Source organism: Melopsittacus undulatus, chromosome 2, assembly GCF_012275295.1.
Source record: "Melopsittacus undulatus isolate bMelUnd1 chromosome 2, bMelUnd1.mat.Z, whole genome shotgun sequence".
Taxonomy (NCBI): Eukaryota; Metazoa; Chordata; class Aves; order Psittaciformes; family Psittaculidae; genus Melopsittacus; species Melopsittacus undulatus.
Window position 1 is genome coordinate 114,097,608 of NC_047528.1, and position 18,514 is coordinate 114,116,121.

The 18,514-nt window shown below is 40.7% G+C and overlaps 1 protein-coding gene across 2 annotated transcripts in view; it reads left to right on the top strand.

Moving 5' to 3' along the window:
• Positions 1-18,514, top strand: part of TBX15 (T-box transcription factor 15) — a 96,020-nt gene that overhangs the window by 52,951 nt on the left and 24,555 nt on the right. For both annotated transcript variants that reach the window (XM_031046881.2, XM_005146627.4), the window contains exons 2-5: positions 4,496-4,709; positions 12,841-12,942; positions 14,707-14,878; positions 15,237-15,404. In XM_031046881.2, the coding sequence (XP_030902741.2) occupies positions 4,496-4,709; positions 12,841-12,942; positions 14,707-14,878; positions 15,237-15,404 (656 nt within the window). The remainder of the gene's footprint in view (positions 1-4,495; positions 4,710-12,840; positions 12,943-14,706; positions 14,879-15,236; positions 15,405-18,514) is intronic.

Consider the following 18,514-nt stretch of genomic DNA (forward strand, 5'->3'; position numbering starts at 1 on the left):
AGAGAAATTTAGTAACTCCTTTGGGCTCCTTGGGGTAGTGGGTTGTTTATGTATGTAAGATTTTTTTCCATTGTTCTCACTCCTGTAGTTTACATTCTTTGATAGCTTGGAGTAAAGCATTTGTTGAGTGCACAAGCTGGATGGTATGGCCAAGGACTAAACTGAGCTCTTTTTATTCTGTTGGTTAAGTAAGGGAAGCAGTAGCCCTGCTGGGCTCCAGCTGCAGAGAAAATTCTGCTAAAGATCCATGTATGAAGTTGCTTAGAAAATTAATGTCTTTTAATATCTCACATACCAGTTTGCCTCTTGTATCAGACTGATGAGAAAGCAGGGAATGCACACGAGGAATACTAGGCAGCTGAGCTGTAGAAAGAAGTCAGGCAGTAGCAGCTTACAGTTTGTGTAACAGGGCTCTGATCCCTGGACACATAATGTTGGAGCAGGAAGCTGTTTGGAGTTATTTTCCATCATCTTGGGGCACTCAGCAGGGATGCTGACCTTAGAGTCACTATGCTTGTGAGAATGGTGTTTTCCTTCCTATCTGCCAACAAGAAGCCTGGGAATTTGTGGATCAAAAGAAATTGAGCTGAGGATTTCCAGTGCAATCTGGAGATAGTAGAAATGGGAAAAGGATTAAGGAAAATAAAATCTGAACAAGTTTAATATTCCTCTGTAATCTCAGCAACAGCCATGGTATTGTAGGAAGCTCTGAAAATGACCCTGTGGTCTTGTTGGTAGGCTCAAAGGTTGCTTTAAAGGGCTGAGAAATTTCCTCTCCTCCAGGTCCAACATAGTTAAACTGCAGTAGTTGGATATGTGGTCAGTGTGGTAAGAAGGGATTATAGGAAACATCCAACAGGGTATTCAACATATGGACTTTTGTACAAAATACCTCATTAAGGAAAGGCAAATAATCTTGTCTCTTTGGACCTAGGAGAAATTACAGGGAGCTTGTCTTCCTCAGAAATCCTATTTGTTCTTCAGCTAGACACAATATGTAGTACCAGCCACACTAAGCACCTTGGTGTTTGCAGCCATGCTCTATTTTGCAGCTTCAGGAGCTCCTAACTCCTCTCTGCTTACACCAATGTAAAGTTGAAGTAATGTCTTTGAGTTTAGTGAAGTCAAGCTCCACCGAAGTTGGTGCATGAAGAGAACCAAGCTCCGAGTCTGAATGCTGAAGAAAACTCAGATCTTCTTCCTGTCTTGTTTCCTTGTGAGCAAGTATGTGCAGCAGAGTGGCTTGAGCTGTGCTAGCTGCCAGCTGCTACAATTAAATACCATATTTTAAGACTTACCCTGTACCCTTCTGTGTTGCTCAGTTACAGATGTTCACACCTGTCTCTTGATCAAGTCAGAATCCTAACACATGTAAGGAACTCTAGTTAAGAGTCACAGAGTCTTATACAGCTAGATGTCATTAGGAAGGATTTTCCTATGTTAGATACACCTAACCTCCCTAAATTCCCTGTGTCTAATGAACTCAGTGTCTCCAACTGGATAACACCATTCAGGTGGATTTAGCTGAGGAAAGGCTGAAGAGAACACAAACCCCATCTCAGTGCCTACTGAGGCTGAACTGAGAGCAGCAACACTAGCGACTCTCCCTCTCCAATTTCCAAAACTGGATGAAGGAGAGGTACCTGCTGTTCTGTGCTTTAATTTGGGGGTAATTGTCCACCATATTTCAGGTCACAAAATAATAGTTCTTGGAAGAAAAATGTTCTTTTATCCTTTGTGTGGTAGTGCATGGTTGGGTAGATGCTGGCTTATCCACCATTAGTAAATTCCTTTTGTGATTTTTGTTTTGTACCAGCATGGCAAATTATATCCAATGTTGTGGCTCTTTCCACTTCCATCATTGTCAAAACCCCCTTCTAAAAGAAGCTAAAGAAGCTTCTGTAAAGTCAGTAGAGTGATATCAGCATAAAATCAGCGAGAAGGGCTTAAGTCTCTTGATATTCAGTTTTCTGCGGCATGTAATTCGGTCAATTCCCAGGGATCCCCAAGCCTCCAGCCACATGCCCAGTTTGAAAGCTGCACAGGAAATACTGGAATGATGTGGGAACAGCATCTAACCAAGTGCCATCTGTTGGCCGTTTGCCGTACTGCTTCAGAGGATGCACAGTTTCTGAGCACCTGAACCAAGCACAGATGATGTGGCATAAAGCAGCCTCTGAAGAGTCAAGCTCGCAGTTTAGTACCTCATTTCAGGAGGAAGACTCCATAACAGAAGCTTTTCCCTAGGTCCAGACAATGTAGTCTAACTTTACTTTCTTAGGCCTCAGAGAAGATGTATGACTTTGGTAACAGTTCAGCACATGACTAGGTGTACAAAAAGTTCTTACTGTGATTTGTGAAACATACTCTTGGTTTCTGTTGAAGAATAACGTTATTAATCATTGCTAGGAAAAAAATGTCCTAAGCACAGTGACCCCTACTCAGGCTTACTTGTTCCAACCTTTTGAGGTAGAATAATTTCAGCTAAAGGAAGCAAGTAACTATCACTTTGCCTCTGCATCACTGGGCTCCTGAAGCAGGTAGCAAATGTTTCATCCCCTCTTTCCTCTCAGATTGATTCTCTGTCTTGTAATCACAGAACCCAAGCCAGTTAACTAGCATTATCTTGAATCAGCTTGTTTCCAATATATCAGTTCGGGGTGTAGTACTAGTCTCATCTGTTGGTAGGTTTGTGCTACACCTGTAGACAGATGGACCTGTTACCACTTCAGCCTAACTTGGAAGTCAGTGGGAGACATAAAAGACTCCATATTCAGAATGGATTGAGAGCAATACATACCAAACATTTCTAATGTCCTAGGGAATTTCTACGTTGTACTGGCAGATTGTCTATATAATTGGCAAAGTTTACCAAAAACATGCCTATAAATGCTTTCTGACAGCACTTATCAGCCAAATACTTCTTGTCTATGCCACTGCAGCAGTATGAATTTCCAGAAATGTTTCCATGTGACAGGAGGCAGGGTTGGTGGTTCTGCAGGTGGCATCTTCATCCCAAGCCTATTCTTAACTATAGCTCTCTGCAGTGATGTGCAAGCTGCTCCAGGAGACACTGTCAGAAACAGCGTAAATCTGAGACTCAGGCTTCATGAATTGGAGTTTCTTGGGTTTGCTTGTTATGGAAGGAATTTTAGCTGGGGTGATACAATCACTTTTTTAATGAGATTGTTACTTTTTGTCTTCTTAAGTTTTCCCTGCAGTCAGATACCTCTTTCTTTCTTCAAGTGCAGAGAGATGTTTTGTTTGTACAAATAGATGTTTTATTGCTTCTCTGGGATGTCTGTACTTATGTGATCAATGAGAGTATTCTAAGGTATTGTTTCTTCTGAAATCCACAGAGCTCTTCTTAAGGCGTTTGACTGAGTGCTGCACATCACTTTATTTCTCTGTCAATCAGCTATATAAAACTACTGCAAATTTGTTAAAAATCAGGTCCAAAACATAAACGCATTGGTTTTCAGAATATATTGTGAATTATTTTGATGTAATGTGAGTGTACACCCTGTTGCAAAATAGCTGCTAGTTGCATAATTGCATCTTAGTCCTCCTGTATGAGAACTAGGGTGGTATATGTACATGTACCTACCTAATGCATACATGAGATACTTTTGCAAAGAAATGGCCATCTGACTCAATATGCCAACCTGGACTTTTAAATGAGTGAAAACACTTTCTTGTTTGTTTGCTTATTTTTAGAGCAAGCCTTATTTTTCTCCCCCATAAAAAGAGGGGGTTGTCTCATATGCTCTTTTCTGCAATTTGTTTCAATTTCTTTCCTTGGTAACATGTTCCATATGTTTATTATCTCCCTTTTTTGTCCTTCAGTAGCCTGGAGCATTTTCTTCACCAAAAGCTGCATGGTTATTTTCCCAGGAAATATCATTGTTCCAAAAAAGATATTATAGGAGCAAACAAAATACATTTCCAAAATGGTGCTGCCAAATAGCAAAATGAAAAAGATGCTCATTATTTTTGATACAAGGATATTGAAAGGAGAAAACTGTGTTGTTTAAAAATAACCAACTCTTCAATAGTAGTGCGTGAGGATATTCAAGTAAATGGAATGCTGTTTTTCCAGTGAGCCTATCTAATCTTGGATTGAAACTATGGGTTGAATTATTGGTTTTTGTCTTTGTGGGTTCTTTTTCTCCATTTTTATCTTTTAATCTGTATTTTGTTCACCATTCCCAACATTGCTTGTTACTATTTATATTTTATATTGAGGGTCTTTTTTTTCAGTTGTTTCTAAAACTTCACAAAAATGCCAGATGTTGTGTTGGAAACCCAAAGGCCCAAATCAGGCCATAAATAACAATAAACCATAAATATATATGTTTATATATGTAATATATATATATATATATATATATATATATAAGGCCATTGTACTGTTCTGTAGCTCTTCCCTTATTGGCGTTCTACCCCTCACAGAAGGTAGAACTGGAGTGTCTTACCTGATGTGTTTCCTTTGCAGATTCGGAGCAGAGCACTGGGTCAGACACAGAGGTGTTGGCAGAAAGGACATCCTGCTCATTTGGCTCCCATTCTGACCTTACATCTGGTGGCTCAGGCCCTCAGCCTCCTCCACCTTCATCCATGGAAGAGATCCAGGTAGAGCTGCAGTGTGCTGACCTCTGGAAAAGATTTCATGACATTGGGACTGAGATGATCATCACAAAAGCAGGCAGGTAAGATAACTCTGGCTTCCTATCTAGTTAAAAAAAAAAGGCATAAATATGTAGAAGAAATTAAGTGGCTGTCATAGTTTCACAGCTGTATCTCCTACCAGCTTTCTTAAGACGGGTAAAGTTGTTTCATATTACTGCTTCGATCAGTGGCTCCAAAGGAGAACTGGCAGCTGCAGGAAACTGTTGAGGATAGTCTTTTCTTTGAGCAAATAAATCGGGAAATGATCGTTGTACTGTTGGCTGTATTGAATTTAGGATGAGTTATGAATGTGGGTGTAAGCTGTTTGAGTTTCCTTTCAGGTTCCCATAGCACTTCATGAGCCTGTTGATTTAAGCCTTTGCACCAAACAAACATCTTCCTGCAATTTTAAGTAGACAAAATATTAATGACTTCCTGTATAAAAATGTGCAGGCTTAATGTTTCCCTCTGCTATTGCAAATGACACCATGTCAGCTGAGGTTAGGAAGAGCCACAAATAAACCAGATTTATTTAAAAAGAAAACCTCACCCTGCCATGCTGCTAGCCAGTGGTAAGATCTTCATTGCTGTATGTTTGCCAAAAGCACAGTTGGAAGCTAGTTGTGAGTTTCTGGATTCCTTTAACTGGGAATTTTAGCCAGGTCCTATTCACGTCGCTTTCCTTCCATCCACTTAATGGTGTTAATGGCCATCAACGCCGTGACTAAAAGCGTCAGCACCACGGACAGCGCCAGACACTAAGGCCAGACCATGTGACCGCTCCAGGAGCTGTTCTGCCCCTTCCGCAGGCTCGCACAAAGCAATTTACCCCTAGTTTTGGGGGGGGGGGGGGGGGGGGGAAATAGTCTGCTTATAACTCTGTCCCATGTCTGTGCTCTCAGGAATTGCCAGAAGAGCTAGACTTGTTTCACTTTCTTGTAAAGTTAGTACTGTGGCTCCATAGCCCCAGAAAGTCCAGCGAACTCTGGGAAGTTATGTCTGTTATGTCCCTGAAGATTATTGGAGCCAGACTGTCTCTCAGTTTTATATGTACAATCTTATTGGCACATGAAGCATTTTGCATCACTACAGAGTGGGCTGGTCCCTCGAATGGAAGAGGCAAAGTGAGAGGAATTATAATACTTGCTATTCTGCATCACTTTCCTCTGGTGATGTCAAAACAGGCACAGAAAATTATCCTCTTTTCAATAGGGTGTGAAATTGAGACCCAAACAGGTTAAGTGATCTGTCCAGCATCGTTAAATATGGTACTGGCAGAACCAACTTTCTTGCTTCTGACTTTGCTGTCCTGGTGTTGTTTCTGGACATGCTGTCTCAGAAACTTAATATATTGCTACCCACTGGATTATCTATAATGTTTTCTCTTAAAATGCATGGAGTGGACTTCAGAGCAGCATAAATACCTCAAAGCCACTAACACCAGTGCACATTAAAATGCTCAGAGCTTAGTGGTATGAAGAGCATCTTGACAGCTCACACACTTTTGAAAGAAGTAGCTGATCAGAAAGGGATCTTAAAAAGCTACACCTTGATTACATGGTCTTGGTTTTGCTTTACAGTCATCAAAAAAGTTGCAACATGAATGCCACTGCAATTTTCAAATAGTTCAGTGCAAATTCTCACAAAAGCCTTGGCAGCAATTCGCAAGGGAAGAGTTCATGGGGATAAACACTGAAATATTCCAAGAAGATATAGCATAATAACCAGCCCAAAAATAGAAAAATTTCTATTTGGTCAGACTGATGCACTTATACAAAAAGATTCTGTAGTTCCTGAAAAGTTTTTAGGAAATTACAATATGAAATACATTGCTGGTCTTTGTTTTTTTTCATTATTATTATTCTTGTTGAAGTTTGTCATCTGTCTTCAAGTTATAAACTCTTACGTGTTCACTGGAACTATGTATTTTGCCACATTTAATATAAAACTCTTGTTCTGATATTTATGAATTTAATTGTTTAACGTCAGCTGTGGTTCACGGAACTTGTTATTCATGTTGCCTTTCTGACGAATAGGTTTCCCACATCACATATCATCATAACAAGCAACAGGTACATATCTGTAATTACACAGTAGTAAAAGGAAGCTGATTAAGTATTACTGTGAGATGCACATAGTTTCTTCCATGTGGATACTTGATGCACCTCAATTACAATTCCAGTGAAGCACCATGCCAGGAAAAATAAGACCTATTTTGTAAAAAAGAGTCCCAAACCCCAAAATACTGATTTTCACTCCCTCTTCCCTCCCCACCCCCTGTACCACCCCCCAGTTTTTCTCTTTGTTTCAAACTGGACCCAAATTAAAAAGAAGGAAAAAAAAACCCCAAAACTTTGATTTTTCTTAGATTTTAGCTCAAAGATTTTTGTTTTCATGTTTCAGAGGAGACAAGTTTATGCCCTGAGGAAAACCTCAGTCTGCAGTTTATGATGAAGTGTGCCTTTCCCTGTTTATGCAGCTGTCAGAGGTGTTTAACAGTACATGTTAAGAATAACAGACACTTTAACATCAAGAAGTCCAAGCCATTTTGATGATTTTTTTTTAGCAGGGAATAGGGTTAGGAAACCTGTAAAGACTGGGAAGAATATGTCTCTTTCTGAGATTCTTTTCTGTAGCACCATTAATAGCATTCTCAAGTGCATTTGAAACTCCAGTCTTGGAAATTGTTCCACTTATGAAAGACAATGTGTCACCCTACAGTCATAACTTATTGTAAAAATCATATATTCTTTGCAGTCCTAAATAATATTCTTTCTTCCTGAAGAGAGATGCTTACTATTACTTGAGTCCTGATGGACATCTGGCTCATTACTGGTTGCCCACACAAAATCTATATAGCTACTAAATACATGTATTTTTGCTGCTTGATGATATTCTTCTCGAGAAGCAATGTGAAGAGTATTGAAGGGTTGGTTTGTTTTTTTTCTGCTGACTACATTTGCAGTTAACCATTGTAAAGCATAATGAAGAGTTGGACAGTTTCTTTATGTAGTATATCTGTTTATTGGGGACAGTCCTTATAGATATGATAAAATTCACAAATTAAATGTATAACTTCTCAGGTTGAACATTTTTCTGTCAGAGAGGATGTATTTGTGAGGGGTTGAGAGCTGAGCCTAGCAGTCCTCTGTATGGGATGCATGATATATGATGCATCCCATAGATTAGGTTTTATGATTTCTGGCAAAATTAGCAGAACTGGTGTTATTTCCTGAAGCTTTCCTACTACTTACTGAAATGATGAGTGACACACAGTGTAATTTGCAACTTTTTCCTTCCCCAAGGAAAATTTTGCTCTTCTTGTTGCTTTGTCTTTTCAAACCCTGTGTGAGTACTGCAAGGTCTTCTTGTTTTGAAAGCCCTTGTAATTACAGTCTCAGTTGTCTATAACTACAGCCGCTCCTTAATTTTCCATGACTCGCAAGGCACTGCTTGGTTCCTGCCTGACCCCACAATGTCTTTCTGTTCTTACTGTGTAATGGTAGCTTCTAACCTACATTCTCATTTCAAACATATTTGTGGAGCTATATCCTGCCTATGTGAGGTCTCCTACACTTTTTAACTTTCAGACTTTCACTCGCATTTAATTATGCTTTGTTTTTTCTTTTCTTGGTGCTGTATTTATAGATGTCTTTTTGTTTGTTTGTTTCTGTAACCTAATTCAGTCCTCTTAGAACTTTTCCTTTCTTCCTTTCCACCAGAACATTGTTATTCAGAATTTAATAAGATGCTTTTAACAAGACTCCTTTGTTCTCTGTGCAACAGATGCAGATAGGTTTTTGTCAGCTGCACTGCATTCAAATCTGCAATCACCTTTATCTCATTTTTGTTTGAAAGGCAACCTTACACTCTGCATAAAATAAAAACAATTCAACTTACCCCCCAGGTCATACTGATTTAAGCAACTAGTCCTAAAAGCATCTTTAACTCTTATTCTGTACTTCACCTGTGGTGGTCATGAATGTACCCTGGCAATGTCAGAAGAGGAATCTGAATTCTTCCTACACACCCTCCAGTTCCTAGCTGAAGTCCATGGTCACCTGAACTGCAGGGGTAACTGTTAATTAACTCTTGCATAGAAATGCTACACAAAATGGAATGCAGATTGCATTTGTTACTGGAAATATACATGATGAAGAGTGCTTGAAGTCTTGCTCTGGAAAGGAAGTGCTGTCTACTGCTTATGGCATGCACAGAGGCACAGCCAGGAAGTGTTCCTCTGGGGGCCTAGGTTCTACCTGTCACAGAGCCAGAATCTCATCTCAACAAAGAGGAAAATGATCTCATCTGTCATATCATAGTTATTGGATCTGTACTGCAGGATGGCTCAAACATAAGTGCTGTGGTTGGGCTCAGTAATAAGAGTTGGAAAAGGCAGCAGTGAGTGGAACAAGTGACCTTGTCCTCTCCTGACTCCTCTGTGCCTCCTGATGGGTTAAATGGTATTTTGTCTGGAGTTTCTTGCCTCCCTGAAACCATGAGTCTGAGTTGTCTGAAATGTACTTGGGGGTGTTTACATTACCAAATGAGGCTTTTTTATTTCCAGTGGAAGAATGGAAAGGCCTCACAGTGCTGTTCAGTTAGAGACAGCAGCAGGGATTTTGTTCTGAAGCTCTGTGGATTCTGAAGATGCCCATGGAAAGGACTCCTCAGAGCAAGGGCTGGCAGCTACATCTACCAAAATGCCACGCAGAGGTTCTGACCCAGTGGGCCAGAGGAGGTTTCTCCAGCTTCCACAAAATGTCCCCTTTGGGAGATACTGAAAAGATCTGCTGTGTTCCCACTCCCTCATAAACAAGACACCTCCTTGCTCCCAAACCCTTCCCTCGGTCTTTCCACTCCACACAAACATATCCTCTCTATGATCCCACACTGCGGAGGGAAACAGAAAGGTATTCCTTGCCTTGCCTCACTTTCACTCCTCACGGGTTTGTTTTCTTACAGAAAAATACATTTGGCACCAGTCTAAAATGCAAGGAAATATGAGGTCTAAACCAGCAATGATTACTTCAGGCTGCCCTGAAAACTCATGCACATCATAAATACTGTGTATACTTAATCTGCCAACCTAAATCAGATTCTTTTGCAGAGTTTCTCAACTAGATTTTTTTTATGACTGTGAAATGACTGTTCTGCCTGTTCCTACCAACAGACAAATTGTCCTTTGCTACAGTTGAAGAACACATTGATTCATTTTAAGGTTTGCATTTAGCAAATGTCACCCTTAAACAAATTTAATCCTATTTAAGTTGTTTATGCAGTGTATAAATCATTACACTAAGCAGTCATGAAAACTGTATGGTAAACTGTATCAATTCTTTTTAACTCTCATCTGACTTCTGCTCACTAAGGAGTATTTCCAATGTTTGAAAAGCTTCAAGGAATTGCATTTGTGTTTTGTGGCAGCCTGATTAGGTACCTTTTAATCTCTTATCATTTAATGGAGAATTGTCCTCTTTAGAGCTAATCTGTGAAACAGAATGAATATATGTTGGATGGGGTCTTTGAAGGCCATCTGACCCATGCCTCCACTCAGTGCAAGCCAGCTTTGAAGACAGTTCCAACTTGACACAAGCATCATATGTGCTGGTCCAAGGAACAGGGATAAAAATTGTCACCTTGCGGCACCTAAGGGTGAGAAACTGAAACCTAATGCTTGTTGGAAAAAAAAGTCCAGTTTGGGGCTATACCTGTGATCCTCCTTCTTTGAACAGTTTTCACACAGGTAAATTTAACCAGAGTTTTTGTATTAAATGAATGTTTTAAACAACAACAACAATAACAAAATCCTGGCTGCCACAATCTAAGTACTTCTTTCTACTGCTGAAAGTTCCAGGCATGGTTCTTAATATCAGTACAGTACTGTGCTCACAAATACTATTTTAACCAGGTTTCAGAACTCTTTATATATCATTAATTTTCTTCACATTCAGAGATTGAGAACCCTCATTCTCATTATGGAAAAAGGTGGGAATTGAGTAGACTGAGGCACATGGTTGTTGCAAAAAGGCTTTTTAAAACACTTCTATGTGGCCCTAAATTAATTGTAATACTTATTTTGTATCACGTCATATTTCCCCTAAAAGGGAACTGTGTGTAAGTTCACAGTCTAAGTTTAGGAAGACTCTTTTCCTGCTGAGTGGTAAAGCTAACATATAAATAACTTGATCATCCCAAACTGCTGCTGATATAAAACCTCCTCCTAGACTATATCAGATGTCACCACGTGTTCTTCATGAAAACAGATGGCCTTTGTGTCTGAGGCTTTTGACTATATAACTAGATGATATCTTTCTAGATGAAAAGTTCTTGACTGTTTATTAATATAGCCATATTCAAAAGGCCTGAATTCCTTCCAAACCTTTGAGCTTCCTATTTTCTGTAGGGCTGGTGCCTCTGATGAGCCAAGAGTCAGGCAAAAGGAAACACAAAGAACAGGGGGTTCGCCAGGTTTACACCTGAGCACATCTCTATGTTGGCACTGCTTGCCTTTTCCATTTTGCTTTTTCTACACAGCAGTGCTGCTGACACCTGCTGTGACAGTCCCAGGCGGCATCCTTATGGTAAAGAAACTTAAGTTACTTTTATACCCATAGAAAAAGTAAACTGGTAATAATTTACAAAACTCTGGAAGTGCACTTAAACCTTAGAGAAAGCACTGAGATCAGCCAAGCTCTGTCTAATCACTTCAGAGATTAGTCTCTAAGCCTGCTGAATGGTCTGCAGTAATCTTTTACAAGGTATTTCATAAGCAAACAACCCCACAGGCGATACTGCAACTTTACACAGGGTTGCAAGTTCGGAGAGAGCTTCTTGAGACACACAGTGTTCAATTTTCCCAATATAATGCACAGCCTTACACCCAGAGACTCAGATTTAATCCTGGGTTTCTCATCAGCTCTCTGAAACATGACCTACCTCTTAAGCTGCTCTCAAGCCACCTCTCTCCAATTAAGAGAGCTGGACTGTAAAATGCCACATCCTGTCCCCATTTAGCTTGGCAGATTTAATGAGCCATTGTGGTAGAAACAAGTTAATGCCCTCAAGCCATGAAAGACTAATCTGTTATTCCTTCCCCCTCTCCATCATTCAGCTATCAAACTCACACCATCAGTTCCACAAGTCTGCTCTCTCCTTGAAGGGTTTCTGCAGACAATTCTTCTGACAGTTTTATGTCTCTCATAACTGGGGTTAGCTGTGCTCCAGCAGCTGCATTGTGGTGCTCTCCCTGCCCCCCATGATAAAAGTCCTTTTCCAATGCAGATGTACTTAACTAATAGGTCAGAGCTTGCTTTCTTAATGTCCTGAAATGAAAGAGCTGTGGGTAGGGAGAAGGCTGAGGACCTGCCTCCTTCCTCCCACCCTTTTCTGCAAGTAGGTATATTTGGCCTGGATGTGAAAGAATAAGATAGTTCATGGCTGAGAATTGGTGTCTGCCATTGTAGAGTTTCATAACTTGCTCATCAGGAGAAAATGCTTAAGACATAGGTGGATGGTATGATGTAGAAAAGACAATCCTTATTAAACGGATTGCACAAAAAATAATTATACCAGGACTTCAAGGAAACCATGATGAAAACACCAGTGTTTCTGTTAAATGTGAAATATGTGCCTAACAAGCATATATTAGTATATATGTTAAGCATATATAAGTATATATCTGTATTATTAATATATATATTAAACATATATATTAATTTGGTGACTTTTTTTCTTAAATAACTGTAAACATAAGAGTGAAGGGATCTTTCAGAATGATAATTTGCTTTAAATATTACTCTAGTAATATCCAGGAAACATACCAGGAAGAAGGTACACTGTCCATCCTAGAAATGCCTAGAGAGGCTAATTTGTGTGGAACATGTCAGAATTGTCTGTAGGAGCTGGAAACAGACAACATGTTCAACTGGGAGTGTTTTATTGTTACCCACAGGTTGTTATTCTGCTATCCCTTATGTGGGAAAAATCTGAAGATTCAAACCACTTCCAACACAGTTATTGCTAGAACGACTCAAGTCAAGCCTAGAGGAGTTATGCCAAGAACTGGACTGTGTAAGGGAATGTGCTCCTGGTGTCAGAGAGGGGTCTAAGGAGCCCCTTCAGCTTCCTTATTCACAATTTTCTTCTTGATTTCTACTCTTCTTTCCCTAGGAGAATGTTTCCAGCCATGAGAGTGAAAATTACAGGTTTGGATCCCCACCAGCAATATTATATTGCCATGGACATTGTGCCTGTGGATAACAAGAGATACAGGTAAGATTTTTTTGTTCTGTTACTACCTGCCCCTATAAAAAGTCCCTCTTCAGATTTCCTGTAGGCCCCCTTTAGGCACTGGAAGCTGCTATAAGATCTCATTGGAACTTTCTCTTCTTCAGGCTGAACAAGCCCAGCTCTCTCAGTGTGTCTCCAGATCAGAGCTGCTCCAGCCCTCTGATCGTCTTTGTGTCCCTCCTTTGGACTTGCTCAAACAGTTCCATGTTTTATTTATGTTGTGGGTCCAAGAGCTGGATGTAGTACTCCAGGTGGGGTCTCACCAGAGCAGTCAAGGTCCCTCTGGATGGCATCCCTTCTCTCTGACATGTTGGCTGCACCATAATACTTGGTGTTGTCAGTAAACTTCCTGAGGGTGCATCAATACCACTGTCTATGTTGCTGACAAAGAGGTTGAACAGCTGTGGCCCCTGAGGAACACCACTAAGTGGTCTCCACTTCGACATTGGGCTGTTAGAGGCAAGAATGTCACACAGAACAGTACCAAATGCTTTGTACAAGTCCAGATAGATATGTTAGTCATTCTTTTCCCCAGATAGTCTTCACTGCACCACATATCAAAGATTCAAGAACTGATCCTCTGTTTCTGTTTTGGGTGATATGGTTTAGTGTGAGGTGTCCCTGCCCGTGGCAGGGGCGTTGGAACTAGATGATCTTAAGGTCCTTTCCAACCCTAACTATTCTATGATTCAAATGTTAAATATCACATTTTTTGCTCTCAAATTGTTTAGACTGTTTCTCAGGAAAATGCTTTTCCTGGGAAGCATCAAGGGAGTGTCTGATACTCAGCTAGACGTTTTCCCACTTTCTTTGAGTGTTCTGACAGGGCTAACATTGAAAAGTAATATATTGTCTTACACTTTGTTTCTGTCCTTGTTTGCTTTTGTAGCCACATAGCCAAGCTAGCAGTGAAGGGAGCAGATTATTATTATTTTGTTTTTCTTGTGAAAATACAGGAAATGAGTCACTGTTTGTAGGCATGGACTGAAATAGCTTAGCAGAGCTGAGACCCAGTGAGGGGCAGCACAGGGCAGAACTCAGAGGTGTTAGCAGGGCTGGCTGTGAAATGCCTCAGGCTGATGGAGCCACAGGATAGAAAGCAAAAAACGTTTCTAGGCAAAGGTATAGTAGAGAAATTTATGGCATATTTGGGATGGTGAGATAAGGAACATAGAAGATCACAAAAAATCAGGAACACAAAAGTTACCTTTTACTGTATTCCCAACATTCACAATACTACATGGAATTTCATATTTTGCAACATTTCAAACCAAGAAATTCTGGTTTATTGTTTTTTCTAGTGGTATCCATTGGATTTTGATCTTTCTGTGTGAAGACACATGTGTTCTGCACAGTCTGGCATGACAGCCATTGCAGATTGCCAGAAATTACAGGGCATTTATTAACATTTTCAGAGAGGGCTTTGTTTACTCACATTTTCTACCCTGTGACTCCAAAAGGGTTAAGGAGTTGAGAAACCACATGTGGCAGAGTTTTACAGGGAAAAGAGCTGCAAAGGTGGTTTTAATAATGAATCAAGTCTGAACAAGTGGCTCAGGGGTAATCTGGCTTTCATTTAAAAGGTAGGAGGTTGTAATAAAGCACATTTTACCCTGACTGCAAATGAGAGCTTGGGGTGCATGCAGTAGGGTGGCCGGAGAGGGGGAGCCCTGGAAATGTTCCTCCAGTGAGTGAGTGAGTGAATGAGTAACAACTTCCCATAGCCATCTACCCTTCCTCTTTCAGGTATGTGTATCACAGCTCCAAGTGGATGGTGGCTGGCAATGCAGACTCCCCAGTGCCCCCAAGGGTTTACATCCATCCTGACTCGCTGGCTTCTGGAGACACCTGGATGAGGCAGGTGGTCAGTTTTGACAAGCTCAAGCTGACCAACAACGAGCTTGATGATCAAGGCCATGTAAGTTAGAAGCTAATGCTGATGCCTGCTGCCCTAGCCTTGCTCTTTTCAGACTTGAAAGGGTGCTGCTGCTGCTACTTTGATATTCCTGTGTCCTGCTGGGCACATGTCTATAGCCACTCTTCACAGCTATGGAGCCTTTTTCCCTGCTTCAGTATTTTTCCTCAAAATGTTGCCTGATCCTATAAAGCTCTTTTCTCTCTGCACACAGTACAAAATCTTGTACATATGTGTAAGAAAAGGGTGATTTTCTTCATATTAGCCTTACTACAGCCCTGCTTCCTTGTACATCTGAATGACATGTAGAATTATTTGGGAAAAAAAATATTTCCCTTATTCTTTTGTTTTTTTTCTTCAGATAATCTTGCATTCAATGCATAAGTACCAGCCCCGTGTTCATGTCATCCGCAAGGATTTCAGCAGTGATCTTTCTCCTACAAAACCAGTTCCTTCAGGAGATGGGGTGAAAACCTTCAACTTCCCTGAGACTGTCTTCACAACAGTGACAGCTTACCAAAATCAACAGGTAAAGCTGCATGCCTTCAGACTCCTTTTGTGAAGGGTGTTCATAAAAACATCAGTGTGCTCGATGTGTTTGAGATGTTAACTTTGCTGAGAAACATAGCTCAAGAAGAACATACACTTCACAGGTTCACTGTTTTATTTCTGCTACGGTGTGTAGACATGAGGCATCTAGCCAGAAAAACACCTTGCAGATAAGGTGTCTGCAGCTTTTATTGTAAAATAAGTAGGTAATGTAACCATAAAGAAATTGTGTTCGCACTGCCTTGCTACTTCATGGTGCAAACTAGTGTCCTATCCCCACTGTAATTTTAAGGCAGCACTAGTCCATTTCTGTTATCTTACAGAGAAAACACATGGTTTTTTAATCAGTGAAGCAAAAAATTTTAGAGAAGCACAATCTCATCAGTTTGCTGACAAAAGAAGCTTTTGAACATAAGCAGCAGCAATCTGTGTATGGCATGTGAACTGAAATTCTCATGCATAATTCATGTTTGATGCAGATCTTACACAATTCCCAGTGGAGAGTATTACTATTGACTTCAGATATCATAAGGAAAAGATGTTGCCACAGTAGGATCCTCTCTGTATAAACCTTGATATTGTCACTGATCTGCCCTTTTTCTTAAACAAGTCTTCATGGCATTAAGAAATGTAATCTCAGTGCACACTAGTGTTTGATTACAGAATATCCTGTCTATCTGTATTTTCCCCATAGATATGGTATCTTTAAGTGGAAATTAATTGTTAGTAAAATGTGAGCAGTTGAGACACCAGCAAAGAAAGGAGATTCAGAAAGCCTGTACTGTGAATTATATGTTTGCTACCCCTTCTCCTTCAGTGGGCAGTGAAAGATGGTGTCCTAGTATTTGGGGCACTGCCTGCTTCATTGCTTCTGCAGGCATGTTCACTGCATGCAGAAATATATAAGCTGCTTATATCCATCCATTCCCTTTTCAGTCTCCTCATGTACTGCTCATCTGCCACCTACCTCTGCCTAAGGATTCCTATTAGCCTTCATACCACCTCTGTAATGCTTCAGGTCCAGTGTGCTTTTTTTCTCTTATTCATGTACACATACTCCCTATTTTATTCTCAAGTGAGAGATAACTGTGCACATCCCATTTCTCTTTCCTGCCATTCTCGTCCTTACTAGGGTGGGGATTGTCAGGGCATTGAAAGGGCTGTGTTAGGTATTTTTTTCCAAGCTATGTGAACCAGAATCTCAGTTGGTGAAACTTTTGCTGTGTTAATAGTGGGCCTGCTTAAAGAGTGTAAGGTATTGTTACAAGCTAGAAGAATGAGGGTACAAACTGTCTTGGAAGAAAAATAACCTGTTATTAAGCCTGTTAGGGAAATAGGTTATACTATTTACTGCCATAAACTGCAGAGGAATCTTGAACCATAAACAGCGAAGAAATTATTTTTTATATGGTGATTTATGTTCTTCTGGAGAATGACTTCATGAACACAGTGGACGTCATTATATTTAGTGTTCTTGGGTGGAGGGACAGACCCATGTCGGATCGCTTTAGGGCAGTTTATAGCAGCACCCTGCCAGCACTCTCATGACTGCTTCTGAATGCCCACTCCTAGATTTTTTTCAGTCTAGTCCACTTGAAATGACTTAAATCAGGATCCAAAATGGATCAGGTATTCCAGCAGAAAAAAATATTGCAACATGATGGTGGGTTTGCTCCAGTCATTGGAGCACTAATAATTTCCTGCCACCCCTCACCCAAATGCATGTACTCCACAGACTTTTAACTGTAGCCCAGATATGGAAAGAAGAAAAAGAAAGGAGAATTGTCAAGAAATAAGCCTGTCATTCTTCCCTAATGACCAGACTTGTAAGACATAATTACACTGACATGGGAGGTGCCAAGGGAGGGCATCTCTCAGGCACTGGCTCTGTAAGCTACCTCACTGTAAAGAAGCACTAAAATTTCTTCCTGTTTCTTTGGATTCCAAACACTTGGGATTTTGCCCCCTAAATTTTCTTTTAGGGGGCATTTTTATAATACCAGTAAAGGAGATTCTGCAGGATTGAGGAAGTCTTTTCATTACAAATAAGTGGAAATCCCCTGAATTTGCCTGCATGCCCTCCAGTGGCTGTAAACTTTGTCTTAGTGGGAGAAGCATCTCTGGAAACAATTGTAAAATGTTAGCAAATCCACCACAGGGATTCCCTCTGCTGTAATTCCATCCTCCACAGAACATATCTGTCTCTGTACACACAAGTCCCAGGACAGCTGCAAAGTCAGGCTAGCGGAAATTAAGTTCACAAATTAAGCTTCTGCAAAAATAGGAGCTGCATTCCAGATCTGAGGTTAATATCCACAGTAAGGGCTTCGTTCTGACAGAAGCAAACCACCTGCAAATCCACTTCAGATCAGTCTGTGTTAAACTCATCTTTTTTGAGCAGTTTCAGCAAAACCACCTCAAATTTGGTAGGATCTTGAGATCTCACTCTCTTTTCACCCCAGAGGCAGGGTCTCAGGGACTGAGGCTGGCAGAGGGAAGCATTCATGCTGCACCAGGTTGGGGAATAGCTGACAGGCAGTATGATACCACAGGCTGTAAGGTCAAACCCCCAGTATTATTTTCCATATTTACCAGCATGGAATTTGTGCCTAAAAATAAAGCAGGAAGGAAGATTCCCCAAAGCATTTAGTCTGGCTATCATCCTCTTTGTTTAGAGGAGGGGGGAAAAGTAAAACAAAGATGGTTTCCAGGCCAGAAAACCACCAAAAAGGCCACCCAGATACTGACCAGAAGAGTAGCACCTTCTGCATGTGAGCGGGTGGCTTGCTGCTGTCTTTGGAGGCTGTAGCCTGTGCTTTGTCTTTTCTCCTTAGCAGTGTTTGGAGGTCCATGAATGCATCCAGCTGCTGGGTATCTAGAGTTGAGGCTGGGATGATCCCAGATATCAGCCAAACCTGAGCAGAATGTCTGCTTCCTGAACCACATGGCCATTGATAAGTTATATCCTTCAGCCCAAGTTGTGCTTCTACTTTGGGAACAGCTTCTCAGCCCCAATGCTGTGCCAGATTTCCTGATACTGCCAGGTTTCTGCCTCTGGCACCATTCATTTGCTAATTGGATCAGCTACTC